The sequence below is a fragment of the Lissotriton vulgaris genome, chromosome 11 (assembly GCF_964263255.1).
Source record: "Lissotriton vulgaris chromosome 11, aLisVul1.2, whole genome shotgun sequence".
Taxonomy (NCBI): domain Eukaryota; kingdom Metazoa; phylum Chordata; class Amphibia; order Caudata; family Salamandridae; genus Lissotriton; species Lissotriton vulgaris.
In genome coordinates, this window is record NC_141699.1 from 1,073,797,188 (window position 1) to 1,073,824,370 (window position 27,183).

A 27,183-nucleotide genomic window follows, 5' to 3' on the forward strand; every position below is an offset into this window, starting at 1 on the left:
CCATTCTGATATTAATGAATGCTGACTTTTGCGCCCTAATGTCAAGAACAGTGACAGGACTACAAAGGTTGCTGGAGGGATTTGTTGCAGTCATGGGATGTCTAGGGCTGCATACCAACAAAACCCAGTCATTAACCATGATCTGTGGCCTTTCTAAAAGGAAGAGGAGATAATTTCATATCCAGGGCATTAGGCTGGAAACTGTGAACACATTCACGTACTTGGGGGTACCCTTCAATGAGAGTTGCAATTAGAGACACCTGGCATGGGTCAGATACCGTGTGAGGAACAAGAAAGGTCCCAGAAAGCCTATCTTTTGGTACACTCATGTCTTTTACATGGGTCAGATACCTACACATGGAACAAAATGTGGGTGCTATATATACATTTGCCAAGAAACTAGAACCCTCCTGTGAGAAGCTGGCCTGGTATATGATGTCCAAGTGGCACTTTGCACCAGTCAAGACAACCCTTATGGTGATTTAAGAGGTATTAGACAACCAACAAAAGCTCTCTAAGTGGTAGCTTTGGAGAGCAGCCTTCAGACCTTGTCATGAAGGAGTGAAAGCGGCCTGTTTTACCAGAAGGCAATATTATAGTATAGATTCAATGAAAAAGAACCACACAAAGTATTTATAAAAATATTTTTGTATTATATAACACTATCTAGTACAGTACAGTATCTCCTAAAAAGAGATAGGCACAAAGCACACAATACTTCAGCAAACAAATCACAGTAAATAGCACTAATACACAGTGGGCCCTGGGGAGACCAAACCATATACTAAGAAAGTGGTATAGGAACCATGCCTCAAGTCAGGACAATGTCAAGAGGCCGTAGAATTGCTGGGGACCCAAGGAACCACTCAAGGTGAGTAGATAGGGACCCCACGGAGGATGTGTGCAGTTTGGGAACACCACCCTGGTCTCAGTAGAACTCTACATGTAACTCGCGGTTGGAGTTTTAAAGATTAAGGACCCTTCCTAGTGGAACCTGAAGAAACCCTGTGGAAGACAGAAGGTTGGAGAGCCACCCCACCCGTGGATACCCTAGTATCCATGTTACCTACACCAGGGAAGCCAGATTCATGGGTAAAGTGGTGTCGGAAACAGCCATTGAACCCAAAGGAGGACTTCAGGAAAATGCCACTACTGGAACAGGATAAAGTGTCCGTAGGAATCTAAATGTGGATTCTTGAAGAAGAGTACCTGAAAGTGGAGGGGACAGAGTCTGGGTCACTTCGGAGTGACCAGGTGCTCGGTAGACGAATGCGCACCAATGTCGGGTGCTTCAGGAAAGGTGTCGATGAACTTAACTCTGCAGCTGTGGGGACCAGGTGATGCTGAGGACATCCAGGAGCCAGATACGAGCTGTCCCAAGAAGGATATCCAGTGCTGAGGGGTAGTGTCCGGTGGAACCCCCAATAGCCTTACTTAAAAGCAACCCTCACAGGAAGTTAAGAAGTTGCAAGAGGAGGACCAGCAAGGTCCAGGTGATTCACCAAAAGCAGGGGAGTCAGGGTAAGCCCGAGCAATAAGGGGAACACAAAGAAGATGTAAATGACCCTCCACAGGACCCCCAGGCCAAAGGCACTGGAGTTGCAGGAGGACCAGGGGCAGTTTTACAAAACAGAGTGACACGGAGAACACAATGCGTTGTGGCTGAAGATCTTTGCAGGAGAAGTTGCCAGAGTTTGGGGCTACTTGAAGCCCAAAGTGCTTGTTACAGAATTGCCAACAAACCTTTGCACTTGCAAAAGTATGCAGTGCACAGGAGTTCAAGTATTGCAGCCCCCACGAGCGATACTGGCCTCAAACTCGATGAGAGGACAGCTTAGGCCTTGAGGGACATAGAACCCCACCTCCTGTGTTGTTGAACTCTTTGGAGTCCATAGGGGCTCAGTATCAGCAGACCTGTCAGCAGTGTTGTGGTGCCTGCGAATGCAGGGGAGTGACTCCTTCACTCCAAGGGAGATTACTTTGGTTGTCCTTGATGCTTCACAGGCCTTGGAAGGTTGTTGTATGATGCACAGGCACAGACGATGCAGCAGACTGGAAGGGAGACAAAGTCAGGCCCAAACAAAGTCCAGCGAACTCCAGAGTGCCCAGACATGAAGTGCAGTGGTATCTGTTCTGAATCTTATCCCACAACGAATCTAGAGACCTACACCCATTTAAGCCCTTAAGTACCCTAGGGAAAGGGTTGGGACGATTCAGGGGACCCTCCCAGGGGAGGGTCTGGATAGAAAGGAGCTTACTCCCATTTCCTTTGTCCAGTATCACACCAGAGCGGGAGCCAATGGCTCCCAGGACTAGTTTGAACTGGACTATGCACAGGTATACCAAATGTGCCCCTCATGCAGACTTTCAGGAGCTGGAAAGCGCACCCACCCAGCCCTAATACACTAAATCCTGTCTGGGGGGTGGTCATACCTCCCTGTGACAAGATACCTATTGTTCCACCTTCCTCTGGTCGAGCTTGGCCCAGCAGCAGGAGGGCATAAATGTTTCTCTGGTGGGCAGCAAACATTTTGTGCTGTTCGGGACTAGAAGGCCGGTACCAGGAACACTGGGAGCATAATGGAGGTCTCTTACTGTGCTTGGAATCATGCCACCCACACCGTTTATGGTGTGTGGGCAAGATTCCAAGATGTTTGATACCAAACATGATCGGATATGTTACAGGCAGTTTCAGATGGCCATTGAGTAATTTTGAAGTGTCTCTCTATATAGTATATGGCTGCTTCACCTACATCCTCAGAGAATGGACTCTGTAGGCTGCAGGGGTGTCCTGCTCATGCAGGGGCACCCTCTCCCTTAGAACCAAGCATCCTGCCCACAGGATTGTAAAGACCTGCTATAGGGGTGATTTATAGGTTTTAAGTGCAGTGACCCTTAGATATAGTAAACCTTTATCTTTAGTAAGTGGCTCAAGCGGCAACTTACACAGGCTGCAATGGCAGGCCTGTAGTTCAATTTTTCATGGTATCCCATGAGTGGCATAAAGCATGCTTCAGCGAGACCTCTGGGGTACCTATGCCCTGGGTACCTAGGGAATGACAAGGGTACCCCAGTATCAAATCTGAGATGCACCTAGGTACTGAACACAACAGTTTAGGGAGAAAGCAGATAAACTGGGGTCCTGATTAGCAGGATTCGAGTCAGACTAGTCAAAAACAGCATCACCTCAAGCAAAAAGTGAGTGTAACCATAAGAAGCAGATCCTACTTTCCTACACCTCCCCAGTGGATGTGCTGCTTAGTATATATAGGGACATATGCGTTACAGCAGCCACCTATGTAAATTAAATATGGGGAGCACACAGGCCCACCTCATTACAGGTTGTCAAAAATACATTTGCAAGCAATCTGTTATGCCTACCTAGGATTGTATCTGCATCCATCTGTCACAAAGAGTTGGGCCTTGTTCATGTAAGAGATATTGTTTTGCTAGCTCCACTAATGTTATGGATCTCAGTTTGGAATCGCACAGAATCTGTCTTGACCTAGAATGTAATCAATGACTGTATGAAACTAGACAAGGCAAGTAGTATTGACTAGTTAGAATATGTTAAGGCTCAACTGATCAATATAAGGAGATTAGACTTTTTTACAACCTTTGTGTATTTCTAGGCAGATGAAAATCTTGGCCAAGAGAGAATGCTTGTACTATATGATGAAGAAAAGAGAGGAAGAGGATTTTAGCATGTTAGTAACAACCAAAACTATAGAACCATCTCTGTTCATTATTCTGAGTTCCCACCGTTACTTCATGGTCAGATTCCACCTTGTTGTGGCACATCTATTAGTGGCTTTTCCATCTACAGCTAGATGTGAACAGGATCGCATAGCCTGTCCCTGTGACTCGGTATCTGTTAAATCACAACTGCATTTTTTCTTCTTTTGAGGGCTAGATCAAATGATTAGGAAAGCATTGCGGAGGTCTCTGAAGATAAAGCAATATAGACCTCCAATGCTATATTTACAACTATTATAAACAGACATGGTCTGCTTTACTGTTTATAAGTATTTTTATCGTCTGTCAGAGTACGGAAGCTGGTGGGAAAATAATTCTCAGCTATCATCACATATTGGTCCACCAGAGCCCACTTGTGTAACAGGCTCTTTTTACTATCATTGAAACCCACTGGATGCATATGTTTTAAGATTGAACCCTAACCCGGGAACGATGGCTCTTTAGCACACATGACCAAGGTAGCGATCTTTAGCACAATACAGTGCTTTATACTTCGCACAGCTCGAGCACTTTATTATATACTTCAAGCTATCATACACAGTATTCTACATATGTTGCAATATTAGTATATAGTTTTTTTATACATCATTGATTGCATTTGCTGCATCCAAAATAACGAATGGACTCTGCAAACGTATCCCAGGGCCAGCGAGTGCCATCAGCATCTTATTGTGCACTCCAACAAAACAAGCGTTTGCCCTCATCGTAACAAACTTTTAATATTTAATGTAAAAAACTCTGGGTTTACCTTTATTATTATAGGTATTTTAAATACGTTTTTATGATGTCATTATGTATTATGTGCTTTTATGATTTATTTTTCAATCGACTAAAGCTTGCTTAATGATGATGTTGTAAGAATACATTTTTTATAAAAAAGAATTGAAATAACTCGAATTAACTCTGTATATAACTTTTAATAATTATTAATGCACAATAAAAGAATATCACTGACCTGACCGCCACATTCAGGGCGGAGATCTCGGCATGGCAAAGTTTAGTGAAAAAGTAAACATGTTTATTTAAATTACGTTTTTTTTAATTTCCATTAAAAATGGTTGCAAGTGATGTATAGAATTAATTTCAAATAATGTAATTAGTTATAATAAAGTGTAATAATACCTTAAGTTTCATTGAAACTGGGTTATTAAATGTTATAATTAAATTATAAATACGCTATATTTTTGCATCTTTTTTATAATAATAAATATGTACTGTTTTTATAAATTATGTTTAGCATTCATTTATATTTTTAAGTATATTAAATAATCTGATTTTGTAGTGTAGTTCCTATATTCCCAATAGGCTCTGCGCATTGGAATAATATATTCAGCAGTGTAGACGTAGGACTGAGGTCGACTAGGTCTCTACTGACTATATTAGACTTAAGGTTTGCCAACTAGCTCAGAGGTCACTAGAAACATTCTCAAATAAACGAGGAGGAGTTTAACCTCCCTGGATAGACAAGAAGGGATTAGCTTCCGACAACCCCATAACATGACAACTTTGCTCCCTCAGAATAAGAGTAAATCTCTAGAGTCGTGTGAAAACAATAGACAGCTATTTCACTCAGTCAATTGTGCGTTCTTAGTTTCACCAGAGTGCAGAGTAGAGAGAGACGGGCGTTTTCAATAAAAGGTATTATTTATTGAGCAGTCTTCCTTCTCATGCAAGAGAAATGAATTGCCACAATTGCAATACTTAATGTAAAGTAAAGTACGTACAGTAAAAGGAGTATTATGAAATAATACTGTAAAAGCATTGATATGCTTTCTTAGCCATAAGATACTTTAAAATGGATAAAATATATACATACATATATACATTGACTAACGTGCTCAACTGGTGCTTCTAAAATACTCCTACCCCGGTGTACCTGACCTAAGCCTAATACGTGGGAAGGAGTAAGTAAGTAGCAGTTAAAGTTAAGTTGGTTTTGCCAAGAATCTGATTCAAGAATTCTCTTTAAGGGTTTAGTCAGCACCGTGCCTTGGGAATAGAATGTAGGAGGTCTGGTATCTCTCTTTCAGGGGTCGACATCCCAGCAACCCGCAAGGGTAGGCTGGAAACGCCTGAGCTGGATTTTCTCGGCAGGACAAAAGACAGGGTCTTTCTCAGTGCGTCAAAGAGGAGGGGCAGCCTCCGTGGGCTCTCGCATCAGCTGGGCTCTCAGGCAAGTAGATAGCTGCTCTGCTCCAAAACCACCACCGTGTGTTTGCTTAAGGCAACGCTGGTATATTTATACCTGAACGGTGTCGAGTTTGACGTAAGGTTTGGACATAAGACGTCAATAAAGATGTCACTAAGAACTGGCCGTTCTTACAGTGCTCGCAGGAGTTCTATTACAAATCAAAACAAAGCAAATGGAGATTTCCCAGGTTGCTGGAGGTTTGGTGTGTCGAAAGAACTCGTTGTGCTTTCTAGGAATCCAAGGAAGTAGCTTTTGCCGTGCCTTGGACTGCAAGGGCTATTTACTTAAATATGGATTTGATTCCTATGCCATTATAGGGATAATATTGATTATAGCCGTACAAGGGCATAAAATAGCAATATTGATTCAGGTTCCTAGATAAAAACACAATAATTTCTTTTAACATTCTTACCTTTTGGGTTTTATTTTGAGTTCCTATCTCCATTATTTTGAGAGGTTGTTGATGTACCAGTGGTTCATCCTGTGTAGTGTTGGACTTACATTAAGATTGTAAGTTAGTACAAAAGTGCCAGTTGCAAGTGTAGGTCACTACAAAGTTTTGTGAATAGCATTTTGTAGTAAGTTTTGTAGTAGTACTATTCCAGTACTACAAAACATACCACAAAGTGCAGTTTATGAATCTTTCCCGAAGTTTGGATGTTTGAAAAGTGTTATTATAGCTGATCTATGGGTCCACTGCATCTGATGTACAGTTAGAATAGAAAGAGAAACGCCCAAAGAAAACATTCCAATCCTTGCATCCATTGTTTGAAAGATTGGTCTCAATGGTATCAAAACTCAGGTGGAAGCAAAACATAAACAGATGTATTTAAGCATATTTAGTTTTCTTAGTACTAAACCACACTCTGATTAATGTTTTTTTCAATACATAAAAGAACCAACACAACTAGCACCAAAAACAACAGCAGTCTACTTAAATTGGTCGTCCCTCAGTCCATAGTAACATTTAATAGTGTATTAACCAGTCAGTCAAAGGAGGCAATTCTCCATATTCATTTATGAGGCATCAACTGTTGGTCTGTTAGGCTGATGTGCCATGACCCGACATATAGTGGCTACACCCTGGGATATATGTTGAAATGGAAATTAATATAATTTTTCTACTTTTTAACAACTTTTATTATTATTATTATTATCAACTTTTTAATGTTCAAATAATCTTACACTTTTGCTTACTGCTAGTATGACATTTCTATGATTTCACCAGTAAATGTTTGGGGCAGGGTCTTTCTTGCACGCCTAGAAGACTGGGCATCCACTAAGGTCAATATGGTTTTAGGAGGGGGTGGGGTACAACTAAACAGTGCCTTAACCTATCCTTAATCATTAATAAGCATGTTAGGTCCATGAAGAGCTCTATTCATCTGGCCTCCATGGATATATCTAGTGCTTTCGATTCTGTCAACCAAGATACATTTGGGCAATGATTGAAGACGTGGGTGTTGAAAAAGCCTTCATAACCCTCCTCTATAGGCTTCGTTGCAGGCACAACAGTCACCTTAAGATAAGGTAGTAAAGGGGAGAACACTTAACCAATCATTTCAACTGAGGGAGTGAGACAAGGATGTATTTTAGCCCCCTTGTATTTTCAAGTTACATAAATGGACTTAAGGCTTTCTTGGTAAATAGGGACCTTGATTTCCCCAAAATAGGCAACATTCCTGTTCCTCTTTTATTTATCAAAGAGGGGGAGAGTGATCAGTAGATCAACGGACACTAATTACCACTCAAGGGGGTGGAAGGTCCAGTCACAGCATGTGCCCGTATCTAGTACAAGTAGTGCAACAAAAGGGGTTGCTGCACTGTTCCTAAGAGGGAGGGGAAAGTTAGGTAAAGCTGACGTGACCGCAGGTGTGAGTAATACACCTTGGGGCATCCATTTTGTTGGATGTATTTGCCTCACACACCCAAAAGGGTGTCATGCTTCATCATTGGCGGTTGCTCCTCGTCGGGGGGGGCGGTGCAATCCCCGACGGGCTCACCTCGAAGAGGGGCTCTTTAGCGGAGATCTTTTTTATCCAACTGCCCTATGATGAAGTGCGGGTGTGTGGGTAGGATAGCAGGTAGGCTTGGTGTGGTGACCAGCAACCCCTTTTGTTGCACTGTTCCTCTTTTATCTCATGCAGAAAATACAGTTTTATTAGCAAAGACAGCCATGAGTTTGCAGTTATCTCTTGATGCTTTTACTGATTGTATGACATCTCCCAACTTAAAAGTTAATTTGATCAAAGCACACATAATGGTATGTGGTGCTAAAACCACTACATCTAAAACTTTTAGTGTCCAGTGTAAGAAGATAGACAAGGTTACCAATGTCTCAAACCTGAGCAATCTGTTTAATAATCAGCTGAAAACCACCTTTAATCACCAGAGAGCAGCAGACAAGTAGGCTGTGGATGCATTATTTTGTCTTGCCAGCAAACTAGGGCACAAGCCTGTGAAGGAATAAATACCCTTTGCAGAGCTAAATGTCTCCCTATTGTCACATACGGGGCGGATGTCTGGGGCCATGATAAAAACCATCAGCTCGTAGTTATTGACAATAAAAGTATTAAAAGATTATTGATTATACTGAAAAGTGCTCCAACCCTATTTGGCCATACGCAATTGGAATTAGAGTTCATTGAAGACAGTGTAGGCTGGGCCCCTTTGCTTATATGGGTTAAGATTTGGTTCTCAGATAATTTAATGTTTTCAAAATATGTCATCAAAGACTGCTTGAAATTAGATAATGTTGTAAAGATTCCCTGGTTTTATTATCCGAGGCGAAAATATCAGGAGATAGATCTTGAACACTTTTTTGAAAACCCTGAAAGTATTCCTCCAGATGTCAAGATCATTATTAAAGAGGCATATTGCACTAGGGGTAACATGCGTAATTGTCAGCATCATGGTAATATTGGAGTGCCTCACCTGTAACCCGCTCCTCTACAATTTTATTTAACTTTTTCTAGTTCCAATTTTATTTAACAAGGTTTTGTTTATGCACTGTGCACTTCCAAGCCAAGGAGAGTAGTCAGACAGACTTACGTCCTGTCCGTGTGATAACTCATCAATTCAAAGCACTATGCACTTTGTATTATTTTGCAAATAGTTTAAATTAGTGAGAATTAGATTTTTATCACCAATAATAAGAAACTTTCACTCTTGTTCATATATTGATGTTTTTAATTTTTTACAGTCATTTGCAACCGCTGAAATATGCTCTGCATTAGTTAACTATATAAGGGGTTCTATTGTGATTAGGAGTAAAATTGTATTACGACTATTAGACTAACAGTTTGCTCCTTAAATGACTTTTTAAGGAAAGAATGATAAGATATAGCTAGAATCTATTGAATACACCCATTCTTTAGACTTCTGAATTAATACCATATAGGGTACACAGCACTTTCTGTAGTACCCATCTTTACACTCACCTTGGACTTCTGGGTGTTTCACCATGTAAAGGAGTGCCCAGCGTAGGGTGTTGGTGGTGGTGTCTGTCCCAGCTCCAAAAAAATCAGCTGCAAGGCGGACCATGTTATGTTCATCAAATGTAGAGGGGACATCATGAGAGTCCTGAATGGGATATTATTAAGCCAACGCAGCAAATGTAAAATACTGAAACAGCCTATAGTGAAGACATCATAACTTGGGAGTATGTTGAATTGCATAATTAAATTACACAGATTGCAGATTTCACTTTACCATATGAGAAGATAACATTGGGTTAGCTAGTTTAGTGTAAGGGCATATTATAAACTGTGACATCAGGGAATAATTAATGTGGATGAGGGCTCATGCTTGCAGTAGTTATGGGTGAGATTAATTGTTTCTTTGAACCAGAGGAATTGAAGTGAAGAAAGACTTCAGAACTCAGAAAGATGCGCTGATTCAATAACCCTACCATAAGGAGTGATCGGAAAGAGCAGTATCTCCCTTTGAAAAAATGAAAGTAACCAATTAGTAGCAGATAAGAATTAAGAAGTGAAAGAAAGGATAACAGAATCAGTGAAAATGTGTATTTATTATTTTATTTGTTCTGCAATTTGCCACATTTATTGCCTTTCACTTGCTTTAGAAAACCAGGAAAAGAACTCTGTCAAAAGGATATTGCTGAACTGCTGGGAGTGGTTTGCAGTAAAAATCCTGACTGAGGTGAGTTTCCAAGCTTGCTGAGGTTTGGGCCCACTCACATTTGACAGAGGAAGACACGTTATTCCTAGGATTGACCAGTTGCTGAATAAAGAGCTTAAAAAGGCATGACCTTTGAAAGCTTAGTTGGTTTGTTAGTTAGGAGCTGAAGTTATTCAAACAGTGTGATTACATAACTTTTTATTTTTTACTCTCATGCTTTTCTTCAGTTTATTTTAGTGTACTATCTATTTACATGAGGAACCAGTCAGGCACAAAGATCCCTGTGTGTGATGTTCTTCACATGTGCTTTTCTATGTACGAAGCACCCCCTGGGAGCTTGACTAGACCAGCCAACATAGTAGAAGCAATCACTTACTCTTGATATTTTAGATTGGTAAAAATCAATCACGTCCTGGGGCTCCTCAGGCACTCCGTTTTCTTTGTGACTCAGGATTTCCTTCTTCACAAATTCCTCCAGGAAGGTATTGCTCTTGAAGATATCTTGATGAGGTCCTGGAAGATGCCGCATTAGCCAGGGGAATGCATCAAAGAGCTGGAGTGAAAGATAGTGTATTGATTAAGAAGAGTGTTCTTTTCTGATCATACTTTTAACCAAAATATTAAAGGAACTTAGTAGAATAGTCTTTGAATGCCCTTATTTGACTCAATCTCCTTCTATTACAGATGTATTCTGGATTATGGGTAGACAGCCATGAAGCGTCAAAAGCGTATTTACGTGAGTAGGTGTGTGGGACAAGTGTTTGAATGGATGCATGTCTAAGACAAAATAAAATGTGAAACTTCATGGTCAGAAAACTTAGAATATAAGAAAGATTAGGTTGAGATATGAACTTTTAAACTACAGTGATATTATGTAGAAACTAGGCAAGAGAACATGGATGAAAACCAATCTATACAAGTCCTAGTTCTCCTGTGTTTTCTCAAAGGAAAGCCTCACTGTTTGAGCCATGCTGCTAAGGTTGAGCTTGGATTCCCTACAGGGTCTAGTGTTTATTTCTATTTTGCCATGTCTTATTCATCAACCTTTCCTTCACAAGCTTACTTTAAATCCTTTGCCGGTCACACATACAAGTTTCTGAGTCCAAGTTGCTTCCTTTGTTTAACCACTCACTTAGAATATGAATTAATCTTGAGACTCACCCTGCCCCACGCGCTCATTAGTTTGTTACCAATGACATCATTTGCTTTAATGAGCTGATTGAATTCTTTATCGTCTCTGGAGAACCGGTGCCCAAAAGTCACAGCTGAGATCACATTAGCAACAGAATGGATAATGGCTGGAGAGGGATCCAAGCTTTTCCCTGCAACCACAAAATGAAAAAATTACTTACTTGAGCACGTTAGAGTAAACCAGAGCACTGTAGGGCCCACGGTTGACCATACTTGGCAAACAAAGAGAAACAACAGTAGACTGGAAAGGTTTGCAGAATAATTTAGGAGAATATGTAAAGAATTCTATCCACTCCTCTTTTTTTCTTAATACTTAGCTATCAGGGTTCTTCCTATGTTCTCTCAGGTGCAAGGATAACCTACCAATGAGATGCAAGATTCCAAGTGTCCGGCACTAACCAAGACATTGAATACTCTCTTTGCAATGGAAAGTTGGTTTCCCAAGCCCCCTTGCCCTTGGTGGTAGCTTGCTTTGATCCGTCAAGGTCTGGCTCAAAGAAAATATTGTGAGGCTTGAGTTTAAATACAGTACAAACCAATTGAAGTTGAAATAAAGATTGTAAGAAAACAAGCCTTTTCGCAGACGCCTCCCAATATTTGCCCCCAGATGGACTACTAGATGCTGGTTTTCAACTCTGATAGTGCCTTGGAGCCTGCTAAGCGGGCCCCAGCCCCACTGCTAATTCCCCAAAACAGATCTGTGTGAATGGGTAATCCCAATTGGCAAAGGACTTTAACTCACTTTTAAGTCTCTAGTATTCAGTTGGACCAGGCACTAGCAACTGTTAATATTGACAAAATTAATGGTTACACTCTCCGCTGGTCCATGGTGGACCCCATAGTGATGACTAAAAAACTGGTAACCAAATGTAGACAGGCCTTTCAGACCTGCCTGCGTGACTCAACTACAGATAGTATTTTATTTTAATTTCAAGTTGTAGCAGGCCTAGTAAGGCAAATATTACATGAATAAAACCGAAAGAAAGAGCGTCCCCAAAGTTGGCTTGACACGAAGTGTACTAGAGCTTACTCTAGTTCAGTTCAGTTCATAAACTTTATTTGGGTACCTTGGTACCCATAAAAGCACAAAGTCATAACACATACAAACAACAGACTGGGAATTTATGAGCACATGAAAATATAGGAATATACAACAATATTACATAATATTTGAATCTGCCTATTAAAAGTGATTTCATTTATGAAAAAATATAGCTAAAACCATTAGAACATTTTGCAATCATACCAAAAGTCTCGGGGATCCAAGATGGACTTACGTGTTCTAATGGCATTTCTAAGAAAAGTGCATGTGCGAAAAATGAAATCTGCATCGACCATGGTTGCTATACACAGATAGGCCTCGTCCAATCTTATGGACCATCTCTTTTTAAAATAAGGGTTTAAGAGCCACTTAGAGTATTTGATATAGTAATTACAGAAAAATAAAAAATGTATAATTGATTGACCACGCCTCCCATCACAAGGACATGGTGTTTGATTTAGGTTGGAGTGGTAACCAAGAGGAAAGCACAGTACAAATCTGACAGTTCCAGCTCTTAGGCGGAATAATAGGCTCTTATCCCAGCGACTCATAGGTAGGGTGAGATATATATGCAGAGTGGTGACAATAATGTTCGATACACATATAATTGCGAACAGATGATTTCACAGATTCTAAGTCGATCCTCTCTTTATTATATAGGGAGTAGAGAGCATCTCTCAGTTCCTTTTTGGACACAGCTTCAGCTGTACTAGGATCTAAAAAGATGTGTTCCCTATTGATGTTGCGCAAACTTTGTTGCACTCCATTCAACCAAGGGATATCCATCCCTTTATTACACCTTACACAGTCGCTAACAATCTCTTGTGTATGGGAAGCGGCCTGATTCTTCCATACTGAAAGCCAAAAAAGAGCTGGTCGAGCGCGAATAAAATCAGATGTAAACTTAAGGTTGAGTTCCCTGTGACATATGTATTGTGGTGTCGAGATTGGGATACCCAACAGTTTCCTACATAACCTATTTTCTTCCTGTTGGATACATGAACTATTTACAATGACCCAAATCTCAGCCCCATATGTAGCCACAGGGGTGCACTGTAGTTTGTAGATTTTCTGAATGGCTAAAATAGCGACAGTGGTCTGAGGGCGGGTAAGACTCAAAATTGAGTTGGTGGCCTTTGAGAACTTGCTCCTGGAATGGGCTAAATGCTCATTCCAGGAGCCGTTTGCAGCAAAGACCAACCCAAGATAAACGAAAGAACGCATACATCTCAATTGTTGGCTATCCACTGTGATAGAGCTTATCTCTCGCTTCCCAGGGCCACTACACATTAAAAAAGATTTTTTTTAATTGACACGCAAGTCCAGGCCATCCATATACATAGCAAAGTTTTGTACTAAAATACGAAGAGAGTTTGGAGTGCGGCCTATAAGGACCACATAATCTGCGTATAAAAGCATGGGGAGAGATTTCCCATTCATTATGGGAACATCTTGGGTAGCAGTTTTCAGAGAACTAATCAGCCCATTAATAAAATAATGAAGAGAAGGGGGGCCAAGACGCAACCCTGTCTTACCCCCTTCCTACTTCAATTACTCCCGAAACCTCTCCTCCCATGCCAATCCTCACCTGTGCCTGGAGATCTTTGTGGAGATACGCTAAAAAGTGTACTAGCGGCTCATCCAGCCCACCTGCCAGAAGGATTGTCCACAGCTTTGCCCTGTTGACAAGGTCAAAAGCTATGGACAAATCCATAAATGCCATATAAACTGGTGACCTCCGTGCAATGGTGTACTTCCCAATAACCAAATTAAGGTTAAGACATTGTTCAACTGTTCCCACCTTGCTCTGGAAGCTGAGCTGGCATGATTCTAAAATATTGTTGTGTCTATTAGGGATATTGGTCTTTAGTTGCTCGGCTGGGACCTGTCTCCTTTTTTGAAAATTGGTACTACAATGCTCTTAGCCTATGTTGCAGGTAAGGTTGCAAGAGTCAAGCTATTAAAAACATTCAGAAGCAATGGGGCCCAGAAGTCTGGGTTCCATTTAATTAGCTCGATTGGCAACCCATCTGGCCCTGGTGCTTTATTCCCTAAGCTCTGCCGGATGGCCTCTTCTACTTCTAAAATAGTTAAATCTAACGGGGCCAACATGCCGCGCACATAATATTCAATCTCTGTTTGTGGGGTGGCATAAATTGCCGAGAAATGGCTTACCCAGGACTCGCTAGAAATTTTGCAACTAATCGGAGTTGATAGCTGGCCCATTGATCGAAGGTTCCTTACTGCGGACCAGAAGATGTTACCTTTTTTTAAACAGGCTGCCTCGCAGAGGGTATCCCAACGTTCCGTAAAAAGTACCATCTTCCTATTTGCAATCGTTATGTTATATTCCTTCCTAGCCTGATGAACATCAGTGGCGCACCTCGGGTTGGCTGAAAAGGCCCTACGTAGGTTCTTATTAGCCAGTGTGCATTGTCGGTCAAACCATCTAGGGCTACGTCCTACTTGAGGTACGGGTTTTGATAGAAGGATTTTTGTGGCCTGGCAAAGTTTAGTAAAATCCTGGATTACCTCTGTGTGTATGGGTTGTAGCGACAAGCAGGAGTTAATGAGATGCATGTTAGTTAATGAGATGCATGTTACCCTAATTAATTCCTTAAACACTTTACCGCTATCGACCCCCTTCCAGTGTAATATTAGGTTATCAGTCGAGGGGATCAGATTTTTGGCCCCGCGTTCGATCTGGAATATAGGTCTGGGGGTGGAGCTCAGCAATATTTTGATAGGATTATGATCCCCATGATCCGTAACAATGACCTCTGCAACCTTTAGTTGATCTTTAAGTGAGGGGGAGATGAAAACAAAATCTAATATTCAACAACAACCATTTCCCCTAAATGTTGGTTGCGTATGGCCAATTGCATTAGGTCCGCCCACCAGATCCATGACATTAACCAAATTATATGTTCTTAAGAGCGTAGCAAGTTCGGCACCCCTATGAACAGATGGCCCAGAGTTGCCCGCCCCCGTCATGTACCTTACTGGTAGGTTTTGCATTAAAATCACCCCCCAACAAAACCCCAGTGGGGCCCTCCATATTAAGCTGAATGTCCAAGTTTGAAATGAAATCAAAAAGCCCAATGAAATTCTTATTAGGAACAGAATGGAAGTCGTTATTGTAAAAATTCACCAAGTGAAAACAGACTCGCCTTTTAAAAAGCACAGCTTGCTATTTTTGGCTGTTGGTTGGAAGGACCTTAAAGCTGCCACCAGCAGCCACATTAATCCCAATAAACCGACCACCCGACGGTCTGCCCATTTTAGGGGTTAGGGCTGCCACACTAAAACAATGAAACCCTTCAATGTATAAATCTTCCGTAGCCCAGGACTCCTGGAACATGACTATGCCATGTTCCTTTATTATACGCAGCCAATCCTGGTTGTCAAGCCTAGTTCGTAAACCTGCCACGTTCCAGCTTAGGACACTCAAATCGGCCCCACTGCTAACTCTGGGTATAACTGCGCTTTTATGAGATATGAGGCTAGTACCCAGTCTGGCCCCCTCGGGGGCTTGTATGTTAAGTGTCAGCGGTGGTAATCAGTCCTGAGTGTCCAAGCTGGAGAGTGCATGGAACCTATTGGCTGTCAATACATGTGCTTCAGGACCCCTTGCTGATGTTACTGGCGGTTTATAGAAATAGCCTAAGGGAAATACACTAATGTCTGTATTGACGGTGAAGGATTGTTCTTTGATGCTTAATAAACGACGGACCATTTGTGGTCTACATAAATTGAGAACAATACAGCCACCATCAATACTCTTATTTGATTGGCCAACCCACCCTACTCTCCTGACCATAATAATTTCATCTATTAGGGAAGGGTCAAAGTTTTTATGTTTACGAAGCCAGTCTACGGATTTATTTTGAAGATCTGACCACGACTCTCTCTGGCCCCCAGCAAGATTTGGGACACCAGTCAGGACTAGCACACAGGGACTAGAGGCAGGTGGTAGATCCAAGACATCAATGTTGGGATTTGTATGTACATTTCTAAGGCACTCTCTAGTGTCTTTGGTGTGCTCCGCCACAGTAATACCTGGCCTGGGCTGATTGTAATTGGCACTCCCAGCAGCCAAGTTACAATTACTTATGTTAACTGATCTCGATGTAGCCTGGTTGTCCCTCCCAGTGGGGGAAGGGTTGGGCACAAAATGATCTCCTCGATTCCCACAAGATACAAATAAGGTAGTGAAGGGGGTATCTATGGGGGGAGTTATACTGAATAGTTGCGTCTCACTATTACGACTGTTCGCTACAAGTGTTATAGGTGTAATTGGTTTCACCTCCCCTGCATCAATAGGAACAATATTCAACTTTCCCCCACTAAGCTTATCCATAGCTGAGTTCAAGTGCATCAATTTCCCCCAAAGCAAGTCAAAGTTCTTGGCAATCTCCTCCTTTATGCATTCCAGTCTTGATTCAAACCCTTCCGTTATAAAATACAAGGTTGTGGTACCCCCATCGGCCGCGTTGCAACTGTTCTCTGGGTATCATCTGTCTGTGTTGCAACAGAGGTTGTGTTCACATTCTCGTTAACTTCCGAACTACTTGTGGATGCCCCATTATTAAAACTTTTAAGTTTCGGTTTAGGCTTGGTATTTGCAGTGTTAGCAACATTTTTCTTCCTTTTGGCTGGTTGAACAGCTAATTTATGGTGACTAGAAGATTTTCCAGCATTTCCCCAGGTGTTGGTAGAAGGTGCGCCTAGGGTGTCAAAGATGACAAAGGTGGACTCAAGGTACTAGGGCCAGCTATTGCCAATGATATTTTTGCTGTATCTGGTACATTAAGATCGACTTGGCCCCCCAGCGACAGGCGTGACTGTAATGCAGCAGGGTCCAGGGACAATCTTCTTTCTGTCATCTGAATCTCATGCCTGAGCAGTGACTCTGCCCTTACGATGAAGTCATCCAGAGTTCCAGCTACCCCTCTCCGCTTACTCATTGTACGACAAGGATGGCCAGTTGACCCTAGTATAACAGTATAAATCCTCCAGACAGCACAATAAAGTGATTCCAACAGGATGCTTCAATGTTACCTTGCACTTAAGTAATCCTCCCGAATCGGGAAACCAAATAGGGTGGCCCAGCCCAGCCTCCTTCGACCTCAGATGGGGCCGCCCTTTGCCCAGGTTTTGCCCGGTGCTGCCCACACGCGTCCTGCGATGCGGAAGTCCAATGACCCTTATAAGCGCCTCCGGGCGCTTAGAGTCGCGGTGGCGGCGTGAGCGCCGCAGGTGCTGCCGGGTAATGGAATCTGGCAGCGTCAATGTCAATGGCAGCAATCCGGGGCATGTTGCGGCAGAGTGGCAGGGCATCTGGTGCTAGCAGCAAGGCAGGTAAGTGTCCAGGTTGTAGGGCTCCCGCTCCACCAGAGCCCAATGACCCTTATAAGCGCCTCCTGGCGCTTAGAGCTGCGGTTGCGGCGTGGCCCCGCGGGTGCTGCCTGGTAATGGAGTCTGGCATCGTTGATGTCAATGGCGGCAATGCGGGGCAGGTGCAGGCAGAGTGGCAGGGCATCTGGCGCTAGCAGCAAAGCAGGTAAGTGTCCAGGTTGTAGAGCTTACACTAATCTAAAGCATGAGTTACACAGCTTACCACAAAACATTATTAACATTAGGCAGGCGAGAAGGGATTATAAATTGGCCTCGTAGAAAGAAAGAACGCCCTGAGGAATGAAGAGTGGGAATCGCTCCACATAGCACCACAACAGATAAATAGTGCTGCTTTCTGGAAAGCAGTAAAAGCTCCTTTTGTATCACCAGGAGTGGGCCCTTCATTAGAAATCCCTATATCTGACGATATTTGTATCTGAGGAACATTTCTCTGCCATGTATAATGGGCAGGAAAATTCTAATATTCAATATAGCAATATTCTAGAAGAAACCTCCCATAACTTGGACCTCCACTTTACCTTGGAGGAAGTAAACAAAACTCTCTCAGCAAGGTTAGGCGACAAGGCCCCTGGGCCAGATGGGGTTAAACATTCGTCTTTGGGGTCCAATTATAACACAAGTAATAAATGCCAGTTGCCAGGCCTCATATCCATTGTCATGGGTAGAATCCAACGTGATCCCTATTTTTGAAAAAGGGGACCATCAGGATCCTGCATGTTATAGGCCCATTTCTTTATTAGATTCCTTGGCCAAAGTTGTGGGGCAAAATATTTTGGAACGCCTGTATGACTGGGCCAAGGATAACCAGATCCTATCTGATATTCAATACGATGGGAGACTAGGGACAATACAACAGAGCTTAAATCTGGCCATCTTTGTAGGGAAGTATATCAGGATGAAGAAGGGCAGATTGTTTTTAGCCTTTGTGGCCCTCACTGCGGCCTTTGACTCTGTAAGGCATGGTAAACTCTGGGAGATCCTGGAGACCTTGAGGGTTGATCCTAACATCATCCACTTTCTCATGCACCTCTACAGTGGAGTGAAGGTACAAGTGCACTTTGGTTTTGGTGGCAAGTGCACTGCCTCTTTCCCAATCAGGAGGGGGTTAGGCAAGGTTGTGTCCTAGCCCCCTTCCTTTTTAAACAAGGTATCAATGGGTTAGGGCAGGCCATCTTTGTAGGGAAGTATATATGGGTGAAGAAGTGCAGAATGTTTTTAGCCTTTGTGGACCTCACTGCGGCCTTCGACTCTGTGAGGCATGGTAAACTCTGGGAGATCCTGGAGACCATGGGGGTTGATCCTAACAACATCCACTTTCTCATGCACCTCTACAGTGGAGTGAGGGCACGAATGCGCTTTGGTGGTGAGTGCACTGCCTCTTTCCCCATCAGGAGGAGGTTAGGCAAGGTTGTGTCCTAGCCCCCTCCCTTCTTAACCATTATATCAATGGATTAGGGCAGGTACTCCTCAAGGATGGTCAAGATTTTCCCCAAATATGTAGTCGCTCGATACCTGCTCTTCTTTACACGGAAGACGCTGAACTGATGTCCCGCACACGGAATGGCCTCAAGAAGGTTTTAATTAATTTCTCTAACTTTATGAAGGATCTCGGTCTTAGGATTAACATGTTTAAGACCTTCATAATGAGGTGTGGACGGGGAGCCAGAGGTCCAGGGGCATGTTTGTAGATGGGCACAGAATCGCCCCACCATGAGTTTTTTGTACCTTGGAATGTTATTTAACCATAGCGATCTATGAACCCAAGCCGTCACTGCTAAAAAGCTGGAGTTTATTAGAACTACAGAAGCTCTGGCCACCTTTTCAAAAAAATTGGCGTGGGAACCGCCACGAGAACTCTTACATATTACAAACCAAAATGCATTTCTACCGCAATGTATGGAGCAGGGGTCTGGGGCTTTGTTGATACACAGCTGTTACAATTAGTGGAGAACACCTTTTCAAGGTATATTTTGTTGGTTCCACCCAGGACCTCCATATATGTTTGTCATGCTGAGCTGGGACTCCCATTCTTCTCTGACCTTATAAGACTGGAACCCATTCTCCTCTTGCATTGGATCTGGTCAAAAGAACAGCTCAAGCTAAGCAGGGAGATCTTACGGGACAGCCTGAATTTGGAAGGGTCCATAAAGATCCAGTGGGTTAAGTTTCTGCAAGAGTTTATGAGAGATTAAGGTCACCCGGAATATTTTACTAACACAAGTTAGAAGTTAGAATTTGATTTCTAGAAAGAATCTAAGAATGGAGGGTCTCCAGTTGTTGGATATGTTACGATTGTCTGGGGAGACTTTAAAGCCCAGTGTACAGCAGCATCAGATGGTTTTAACAACTTTTAGCATGCAGCCATATTTAGCATTTGTTCCTGTTGGATATGACAGACTTCTATTAACGAGGTTCAGATTGGGGATTGTCCACAGATGTGTCTGTTTCCAAAAAATTAACAATTGGGCTCATGAATTACTGTTAAGCCCCTGTGACAATCAAGCGGTCCAATCAACTTTCCATTTGGTTTTATTATGTACATTTTAAATGGGGTTAAGAAAGTTGCGGCTGGTTCCTCTTTTAAAAGCTCTGTGGTGAAGCAATCCCCCCCGGCTCTAATCAAGCTGCAGTTCTTAGAGAATGAGCATATAGCCTAGAGGATATGCATGTATCTGAAGAAAGTGCTCTGCCAAATGAAAAGCATTGTGATATCAGGAGCGAGATTGTTTGGGTGCACTGTCACTTTATCATTCTTTGTTTTTAACTACGTTGAATTCTACATCACTTTTTACTATGTTTTTAAACGTCTATTCTATTTTTATCTTTTCGTAAACTGAAAGCTTTGTGCATTTTTCTCATGTGCTTTTATGATTGTTAAAAAAAGCAATTGAATAAAGCTTTTCTTGACTTGACTTGACCTGAAGTCTCTAGTATATGGTACCAGTGGTCCCCAGGGCATGGGTGTTAAATGGGGCACCAGGGCTTGAAACACTGAGTGACCCAACTAAACTACTGAAAGCAAGCCTGCCATTCCAGACTGCAGGAAAAATGCAGACTGCTAAAATGTGATTTTGCCCTCACCAGGTGTTGCAAAGTCAATGCACTATTTTTAATATATGCCAGTCTCCATTAAGGAAGGACTCCTAGAGCCCAGGAGGCCGGGTGCATTACATTAACGGCGTGGACATGTAAGTGCAAGCTCATGTGCCCCTATAGTGGCCTTTACCATTAATGGACACTATAAGGGATAGACGGTCCATAGGATAACAAGGACTGCCTCGTGGGCAACCCCGAGGTTGGCAGCTCCTATATGGTACTGCCTAAATATGTCATGTTTGGTATCAAACAATGGGCCTCCTCAACCCTAACATGAATCTCGTGTTGAGGATCTCCGATCCTGTCATAGGTGTCGGTCTTTTCCCCAGCCTGCAGTAGTCCGATCGCTGCTTCTGATGTCGGGCGGATTGCTAACTGGCAATGGGCCCCAATGATAAACCGTTGGTTTTTCAGTGACTTTCTAAGATATTTTCTTTTTAAAAACAAAACAAACTGAGCCTTTTATCACACTTAATTATAACATTACTCTAACCAATGTTTTGCTTAGTGAATTTCTAGGTTTTTTTTCACTGTAACGTAATATTTTATTAACATATGTAAAGCCAACCCAACATTGTGCATGGCTAAAGATGGTTCCCCTCAGGATTTTAGGTGTTTTAAAGGGGAAGGAGTTAATGAAACACAAGAGAGGACCCCTAACCAAACAAGTAAGCATGCAAAAGAAAACAGGGGAACAAATGCATAAGCAAAAAACATGAAAAGACTGCCTGAATGGTTCAATTGGAGGAGGGTCTCACCATATTTCAAGGATGCTTACCAAGTCATCTCGGAGTCATGGTATATCTATACTACTATTATAAAGCGAGAACTGGCAACCTTTGAGGCGGGTAAACTCCAGAAGTACAACATCAATCACAACACTCAATACAGCATTGGAAAGGGGAGGTCCAGGAGATGGATATAGGCTATATATTTCTACAACATATACATTACGAAGGGCAAACAACATTCCGGATAAAGTAGTTCCTTGTGGGTGATGTTCTCTAATGTGGGCGGTAACAAGGGGCCTGTCCCAAAATACATCACAAACATCACACTTCACTTGGTTACAGGCGTCACAGCCTCTTCAAGCACTCAAGCACACACAAAACACAGCTTCAGCAAGCACACACAAGGATTCAAGCACTGAGGCACACACAAAACACAGCTTCAGCAAGCACACACCAGCACACACAAAACACAGCGACTTCAGCAAGAAAGGTGTAAGTGCACACATAAACCCTGTTTTATACACATCGAGGTCAGGAGCATTACGGATGACAGTGGTGACATATACAGCGTTTTCTGCATGTGTGGAAGTAAACATGTGTCTGCAATGTGCTTATTACTCACTGATTCCGGCGATACATTCATCAGGGTTCGGAGCCAAAATAAACAAAAGGGCGCGGCTTCGGGACGAAAAGGGGCGCGGTAAACACAACTCACAGCCCACTCACAAGGCTATCACTGTTGGGCAAGCCTTGCATAACCATCCAGTGGCGCAGCATGAACGCGAACACTGTTGGGCACGCCTTCCACAAACAACCAATGGCGCAACACGCATTAGACAAACAACCAATCACGCAACTTCACATTAAAGTGCCACAGGAATTTACAAGTAAAAGTATGCAAAAACTACACACATTGGTATAACACGCACGCGATTATTCTAAACAAAAAGAAGGATTGATTAACACACTTGGAGCATTGTTCATGTCGGAGCCACGAACGGAGCACTACATTTAATGCGCTAAAATCAACACACTTTCACAAACCCATTGTCAGAGGGCAGACAAAACATAACAGGGCTAATTCAAAAAGCCTTGACGCCGCACACTTCAACACACGTCTAACGTTGTTGCAGATGGCTTGACAGGGAAAAAATAACTGGCAGAATTCCACAGCATTTTACACACCCCTTGCTTTACACAAGCCTCATTTACATTGCAGGGGCGCATTAAACAAGCCTCAATTACATTGCACAACGAGGCTTCATGAACCAGAATTGACGGCAATTTGCACAACTCTACCGTTGTTGCAGGGGGCAGGAAAAAGACGTGCTCGGGGCACTCGCATTGCACAAGCCTCATTACATTGCAGGGGAACATTCAACAAGCCTCATTGATAATTCAGAACGAGGCATTGTTGCAGGGGGCAGGAAAAAGACGTGCTCGGGCCCTCGCTGTAATTAAAAAAAAACGCTGACAAATTTCAACTATCTCTGCAACATCACAGGTTCAACAAGGGGGCCTGCACTCAAAGGAAAACAGGCACATTTAAATAACACTCCTGTTACATGAAGAAACAGACGCACTACATTACACGTTACCACAGGGGACGGACAGCAAAGCAAAAAAAAGGGGGAATTCAATAAGCCTAATTTACATTGAGAAAAGAGGCATGATGTATAGTAATTGACGCACATTTCCAAAACTTGATGGTTGAGGGCTGCCACTCAAAGGAAAACATGCACATTTAAATGACACTCATTATACTTCACAAAATACACGCAATACATTACACCTTACCACAGGGGGTGTACAGGACAAAAAAAACCTGACAATAAGCATCATTTACATTTTAAAAAAAACAATAATTTATAGTAATTGACGGCGCATTACGCTACTTGATGGTGCTTTGCTCTGTGGAAAATATAACCATACTTACCCAAGCTCACAAACAGTTCTCTCTTTATAATAGTAGTATACATATTACTTTTCTAAAAAACACACCTTTTACATACTGAACTCTACAGAGAACAGCCACTGTAGTACATTACGTACATTATACTCTTTCATTACACTTTCATGACATATCAAAACCACACATAGCCTATTAAAAAAAAGGTGCACAACATACACGTTACCACAGGGGCCGGACAGAAGAAAAAAAAAATGAGGAATACAATAACCATCATTTACATTGAAGAAAACAAAAATGTATGGTAAATGACGGCGCATTACGCTACTTGATGGTGCTTTGGTCTGTGCAAAATATACCCACGCTTACCCAATATCACAATCATACCTAGGAATATTTACAAGGACATTAGTTCATTACAATGCTAACAACTTTGTTTGGCCCTCAAACGTTCACAGTTCTCTCTTTATAATAGTAGTATACCACACTTACCCAAGATCACAAACATAACTAGGAATATTTACAAGGACATTAGTTCGTTACAACGCTACCAACGTTGTTCGGACCTCAAATCATCACAGTTCTCTCTTTATAATCTATACTACTATAATAAAGGAAGAACTTTCAGCCTTTGAGGCGGTTAAACTCGGGAACCACAGTGCCAATCCACACACCCGATACACAGTTGGAATCGTCAGGGTGTGTCGATGGTTATAGGCTATAAAAAATTTTTTTAAAAGCGTTATTACAAAAATGTACTGTAAAGAAAAAAGTAGTCCCTCCGAAGTAGCGCCGGCCGCGACGTGTGTGCTCACATAAGGAGCGCGGGGAGGAGCGGTGTCCAGGAGCGCGACGAGGAGCGGCGGACATGGCGCGGGGGAGGAGTGGTGACGTGAGGAGCAGCGGACAGGCCAGCGGCGGTGCGAGCAGAAGACAGGCTGGAGGAGCGGCAGCTGAGGTAAGGGAGCGGCAGACATGGCGTGGGAGAGGAGCGGTGACGTGAGGAGTAGCCAACAGGCCAGCGGCGGTGCGAGCAGCGGACAGGCGGGAGGAACGGCGGCTGAGGTAAGGGGACCCATGTCGGGGCAGGCGGGGGACGGGCTGGGCGGGGGCCCGGGCTGCAAGAGAAAATAGAATGATCCTGTGTTTTTATGGTGAAACAGCAATCATTAACACACCTCTAGGCCCAAAAGATTAGCTATGATGTAAGCTTTCCCAGCCAATGTACACTCTGTAGAACGGATTGGTCAGCTGTACACCTCTGCAAAGAAGAACAGACATATTTAAAGCAGTATATCAGCAGCGGAGGAGCGGCGACTGAGGTAAGGGGACCCATGTCGGGGCAGGCGCGGGTCGGGGCAGGCGGGGGTCGGGGCAGGTGGGGACGGGCCGGGTGGGGGCCCCGGCTGCTGGACAACGTAGGGGCAGGCGGGAGTCGGGGAAGCCTGTTGCTCCCGTACAAGGTCGGGACAGGCTGCTAGTATGTATATATTTTAAACAAAAATGTTAATCAGACATATAGAAAATCCTCAATGTCATTATCCAAAGTTTTATCAAAAATAGAAATTGATTTTTGTTGTCATTACCATATACATACACACATATTCATAGATATCACAGCACAAGACATTCCAAAGGTCCATAAATAACAAGGAAATGGTGTAACATACATTTAGGCACCATAGAACAACCCCCACTGATAATCAGATTCATCATCCATGCAACTCACACCACATTCATTCAACAGACATCCTTATGCATATCAAAATCCACAGACCAACAAGACGACAATGGTCCAAAGACCAATATTACCAGAACACAATAATGTAAAACATATATAACAAATAGAGCAAAATATTTAAATATTCAATTATTTTGCGTACAAATATGTAATACATTGTTTCTTAAACATTATTGCTTGAATTTAAACATTAAATGTCCTAATAATCAAGTCTTGTAGTCTAGAAATGCACCTGAGGGGAGGGAGGCCACATGGGCTCCCTCCCCGGGCCTTAATAGGCTCTTGGGACCTTAACCCCAGCCCCCCCCTCCCTGAGGCTCATTTGGCTCTGGGGCCCCATTTTCTAGTGCCCTCTGCTATGTTATTTAAAATTGAGGGGACCAAGTGCCCCCTTCCCCAAGATTTGTGAGGCCCTGGAAATCCTATTCTCAATGGCTGTTTTTTTTAAAGTGGAGGGGGTCCATCTGGCCCCCCGACTTGAGCCTTTAAAATACTAGGAGGACCCCATTCCAAAAGGTCTGTGCACAGTTGTAGGGAAGGGAGGGTCACACAGCTACCCTTCTCCAGTCTTTAAAAAGTGCTGAGGACCCCATACCCCGGTCTTATTTTTATTAAGGGGGAGGGGGCTGCATGGCACCCTTCCCTAAGCCTAATTATGAAATCCCCAGGGCCCTTTATTTATGAAAGGGTAGGGGGCTATGAGGCCCACTCCACAAGCCATAATAGGCCATAGGGACACCATCCCCCAGGGCCCTTCATTAAAGGCGATTGGGGCCCCCTCCCCTCCCCTAACCTTGTTTGGCCCTGGGGATCCCAGGACCTTTTCTTTAATTAAAGGGGAGGCGGCCATGTGCCCCCCTACTCAAACCTTGTTAGGCCCTGTGAACCCCATCCCCCAGAGTCTTTTTTTAATTGAAAGGGAAGGGGCCCCTGTGACACCTCTACCCAAGCCTTGTTGAACCCTGGGGACTCCATTCCCCAAGGCCACGAGTAAAAAATAGAGCGGAGGGGGGCTGCACAGATCATTTGCTTGAGCCTTATTGGGCCCTGGGAACCCATTTATTTAGGGCCTCAGCAGTTATAGACCCTGGGGACCCTACCCCCAGGGCCAGCACTATGAAAGCTGAGTGCCCTCATGTCCACCAAGGGCATACACTTGTTAGGGACCACGGGGGAGCTCCAGGGCACCCACAGCCCCCGGTCAGCTCCCCAAATGCAGCAGGAGCCAGCACTGCTCCTGCCCAGAGGGAGCTGCAACTAATGCTGCTCCCTTCAGACGGGAGCAATAGTTTGATCTGTTTCCTTGCCCGCATCACAGCATTTTTAAAGTTTCCGTTAGCTGGAAGCAGACTTTGTGTTTGCTCCCGCTTGGCGGGAGGTTCAAAATTGCTCCCATCAAGCAGTACCAAACACAGGTTTTCCTGCCCACGTCAGTGAGGCAGGGAAACTGATATGTCCCGGGGATGGGTTTCCTGGGACAAAGTTAGTGAGCCCCCTCCCTTTTAAGTAGTTATGTGGAGCCAGGAGATGGTGTCCCAGGGGCCTTTAGAGGTTCGGGGAGGGGGACGGCACCCCCCCCTCCCATTCCAGTCACATTTCGGCCCCAGGGATGGTTTGTGAATGCCCGGTTGTGACCTGTTCCATTGTCAATTTTAACAGGACTGGTAACAGTTCTGGGATGCTGGGCCACTATATCTTGTTTTGATTTCCGCTGCCATGTTGAAAGATAAATCATGCCCACTTGCTATTGCTTTTCATTAGTTCCTGCCTTTGCTTTGTTAATCCCTCCTTATTCTCACAGTTAAAGTGCCTAACTTTCTATTGGACTGTTAATGTGAATCATTGTTGCTTTAAATGTATGTAATACACAAAACCTTCACATGCATCCAAACCCATACATGTTCGTTTTGTATGCAGTAGTAACTGTTCTGCTCAAGAGCTTAGAAATCCCTTTGGGTCTGGTTTGTG

The 27,183-nt window shown here is 43.2% G+C and overlaps 1 protein-coding gene across 2 annotated transcripts in view; it reads right to left on the reverse strand.

Annotated features, from left to right (window-relative positions):
- The window catches only part of LOC147684131 (cytochrome P450 2J6-like), a 72,262-nt gene that overhangs the window by 16,127 nt on the left and 28,952 nt on the right, over positions 1 to 27,183 (reverse strand). For both annotated transcript variants that reach the window (XM_086944516.1, XM_086944515.1), the window contains exons 4-6: positions 11,249 to 11,409; positions 10,464 to 10,640; positions 9,388 to 9,529 (exon numbers count right to left, since the gene is read on the reverse strand). In XM_086944516.1, the coding sequence (XP_086800642.1) occupies positions 9,388 to 9,529; positions 10,464 to 10,640; positions 11,249 to 11,409 (480 nt within the window). The remainder of the gene's footprint in view (positions 1 to 9,387; positions 9,530 to 10,463; positions 10,641 to 11,248; positions 11,410 to 27,183) is intronic.